Source organism: Dama dama, unplaced genomic scaffold (genome assembly GCF_033118175.1).
Source record: "Dama dama isolate Ldn47 unplaced genomic scaffold, ASM3311817v1 ptg000093l, whole genome shotgun sequence".
NCBI lineage: Eukaryota > Metazoa > Chordata > Mammalia > Artiodactyla > Cervidae > Dama > Dama dama.
The window spans coordinates 6,422,536-6,425,677 of NW_026870908.1; the positions used below are offsets into that span (position 1 = coordinate 6,422,536).

Here is a 3,142-nt window from a genome sequence, read left to right on the forward strand (position 1 = left end):
GGAGGAGCATGAAGCGGTGTTGAAAAACATGAAGAGCCTAAAAGGTGTGAACAATATGAAGAGCTTCAAAAGGTGTGAAGAATATGAAGAGCTTCAAAAGGTGTCAAATATATGAGGAGCATGAAACTGTCTGAAAAATAGGAGGAGCATGAAAGGTGTTTAAAAACATGAAGAGCCTGAAAAGATATGGAAAATATGAAGAGCTTCAAAAGGTGTCAAAAATATGAGGAGCATGAAACGGTCTGAAAAATAGAAGGAACATGAAACGGTGTTGAAAAACATGAAGAGCCTGTAAAGGTGTGAAAAATATGAAGAGCTTCAAAAGGTGTGAAAATTATGAGGAGCATGAAACGGTCTGAAAAATTGGAGGATAATGAAGCGGTGTCAAAAACAGGAAGAGCCTGCTTCCCAGCCAGGCTGAAAGGGCTCGGGAAGCTAGCTGGCCTTGTTGGCCCTTAAATCGCATACTGAATGGCCTGGCCCCAGCTACCCTCGCCGAGCCGCGCAAAGAAGGATGCTCCTGGCTCTCGTCGGCCTCCCAGGTTTGCTTTCTTTCTTTTCCCGAAGGTGGGCCCTTAGGTTCACCGTCCGGAGCCTGCGGCCGCCGGGAAAACCAAACCCCGAGTGTCCGGAGAGTAACCGGAAGTGCCCTCCCAGGCGGAGGGGCGGCGCCGGCTGCAGCCGGGGAGAGGGAAGAATTGAGTATTGTTAGTAACTATGGACTGGAGACCTTTTGGAGCCAAAAGGAAGACAGTCTTGAGTCTTTCTTGTTATGGGTTGTAAATACCACATAAAGAATAAGTGCATGTGATGCTGGAAACTTGTAGAGAGGAACTACTCATGACTGAAAGGCCTAAAACAGATGTATCTTTCAAGTTCTTATCGAGAAAATGACTATGAAGAAAATGATGGGTCAGGAAGACCAGTGGAAAACTCCCTAGGAGAGAGCCATAGAAAATGTACACTTCAGAAGAGAGAGAGAATCAGAGAACTCAAAAAAGGAAAATATATCATGTATGCCCTCAGAAGGGTAAAAAGATTTTTATTCATGTGCATGAGATTACTCAAATAGATGATCAGATATACCAGTGCCTTGAACGTGAGCAAAACTTTTGTGAAAACTTAGCTCTTATTATGTGTGAGAGAACCCACACTGGGGAGAAACCTTATAGATGTGATATGTGTGAGAAAACCTTCATCCAAAGCTCAGATCTTATTTCACATCAGAGGATCCACAGTTATGAGAAACCTTATAAATGTAGCAAATGTGAGAAGAGCTTTCGGCACCACTTAGCCCTTTCAGGACACCAGAGAACACATGCAGGTAAAAAATTCTATACATGTGATATCTGTGGCAAGAATTTTGGTCAGAGCTCTGATCTGCTTGTCCACCAGCGAAGCCATACAGGCGAGAAACCGTATCTGTGTAGTGAGTGTGATAAATGCTTCAGCCGAAGTACAAACCTCATAAGGCACCGAAGAACTCACACAGGTGAGAAACCATTTAAGTGTCTGGAGTGTGAAAAAGCTTTTAGTGGGAAATCCGATCTTATTAGCCACCAGAGAACTCATACTGGTGAAAGACCCTACAAATGTAGTAAGTGTGAGAAAAGTTACCGACACCGGTCAGCCTTCATTGTTCATAAAAGAGTACATACTGGGGAGAAGCCCTATAAGTGTGGTGCCTGTGAGAAATGCTTTGGCCAGAAATCAGACCTTATTGTACACCAGAGAGTCCACACAGGTGAGAAGCCGTATAAATGCTTGGAATGTATGAGAAGTTTTACCCGGAGTGCCAACCTCATCAGGCACCAGGCAACTCACACTCACACTTTTAAATGCCTTGAATATGAGAAGAGCTTCAGCTGTAGTTCAGACCTTATTGTACATCAAAGAATTCACATGGAAGAGAAACCGCATCAGTGGTCTGCATGTGAAAGTGGCTTCCTCCTAGGCATGGACTTCGTTGCCCAACAGAAAATGAGAACTCAGACAGAGGAGCTGCATTATAAATACAGTGTCTGTGATAAAAGCTTTCACCAGAGCTCAGCCCTTTTTCAACATCAGACAATCCACATCGGTGAAAAACCATATATCTGTAATGTGGCTGAGAAAGATCTTGAGCTCAGCCCTCCCCATGTATCAGAAGCCTCACAGATGTCTTGACCAGACAAGAAGTTATTATACCATAAACAAACAAACAAAAAAAGGTGTATTTACAATGTAAGAGAACTCATTTAAGATGGAGAACTCAAAGCAAATCTCAGATTTTCCTCAGAGCTCAGACTTTATTGGGGACCAGAAAATCTGCAGTTATAGGAACCTGAGAAATGGTTTGACCAGAGAGCTGTCTTTACAGAACCGTATCAATAACTCCAGTGAGAAACCTTACAAATGCCCTGAGTTTTTTGAAAACCTTCAGTCCAAGCTCATGTCTGATCACCCACAAGAGGATTTATACGGGTGGGAAGCTTACAAGTTTGGTGAATGTGAGAAAGCTCTCTAGCAATGCTCACCTCTCCTCATTCCAAGAGAATTCAGATCAGAGGACGATATTTTTTTAATGCCCTGTGAAACAGTGCTTCAGACAGTATGCACGCCTCATTGGACATCAGAAAGCCCCACTGGAAAGAAACCCCAGCAGTTGTGAAAAAAGCCTCTTAACATAACTGTGACTTTATTACCTATCAGAGAAGCCATACAGGTGAAAATTTGTGTATTTGCCTTGAATGTGGCAAAAGCATTAAGTGAAGAGCCTTCTTGGGTTTGCAACCCCCCCTCCCCCAAAAAAAGAAAATCTGATGAAGGACCTTATGAATGCTCTGAATGAGAAAACTTCTGTCAATGATCAGTTCTTGTACACCAGGGAACTTGTATAAGTGAAAGACCCTATAAGTAACCCTAAGTCTGGGGGAGAAAAAAAAATCCTTGCAGGAAATCTCTACCTTATTGGGCCCCAAAGAAACTACTCTGGAGAGCATTTTGTAGACCTCTATAGAGGTCTAACTGTGAACTGTGTACATTTAACAGGTATGAGAAGAACTGTTCTCATAGTTAGTTGACCCCTGTAGTAGAGATGACTTTTAATGGAGTCGACATGCAAACAGTTTTGTTTAGATACCCAGAAACTTGTTCTGGGAAG

At 42.8% G+C, this 3,142-nt stretch overlaps 1 protein-coding gene across 1 annotated transcript; it reads left to right on the plus strand.

Moving 5' to 3' along the window:
• The first annotated feature begins 409 nt into the window (after positions 1–409).
• Positions 410–2,331, plus strand: LOC133053688 (zinc finger protein 322-like). Its single transcript, XM_061138209.1, has one exon. The coding sequence runs from the start codon at positions 958–960 to the stop codon at positions 2,164–2,166; it is 1,209 nt and encodes a 402-aa protein (XP_060994192.1). The 5' UTR covers positions 410–957; the 3' UTR covers positions 2,167–2,331.
• Positions 2,332–3,142: the final 811 nt, after the last annotated feature.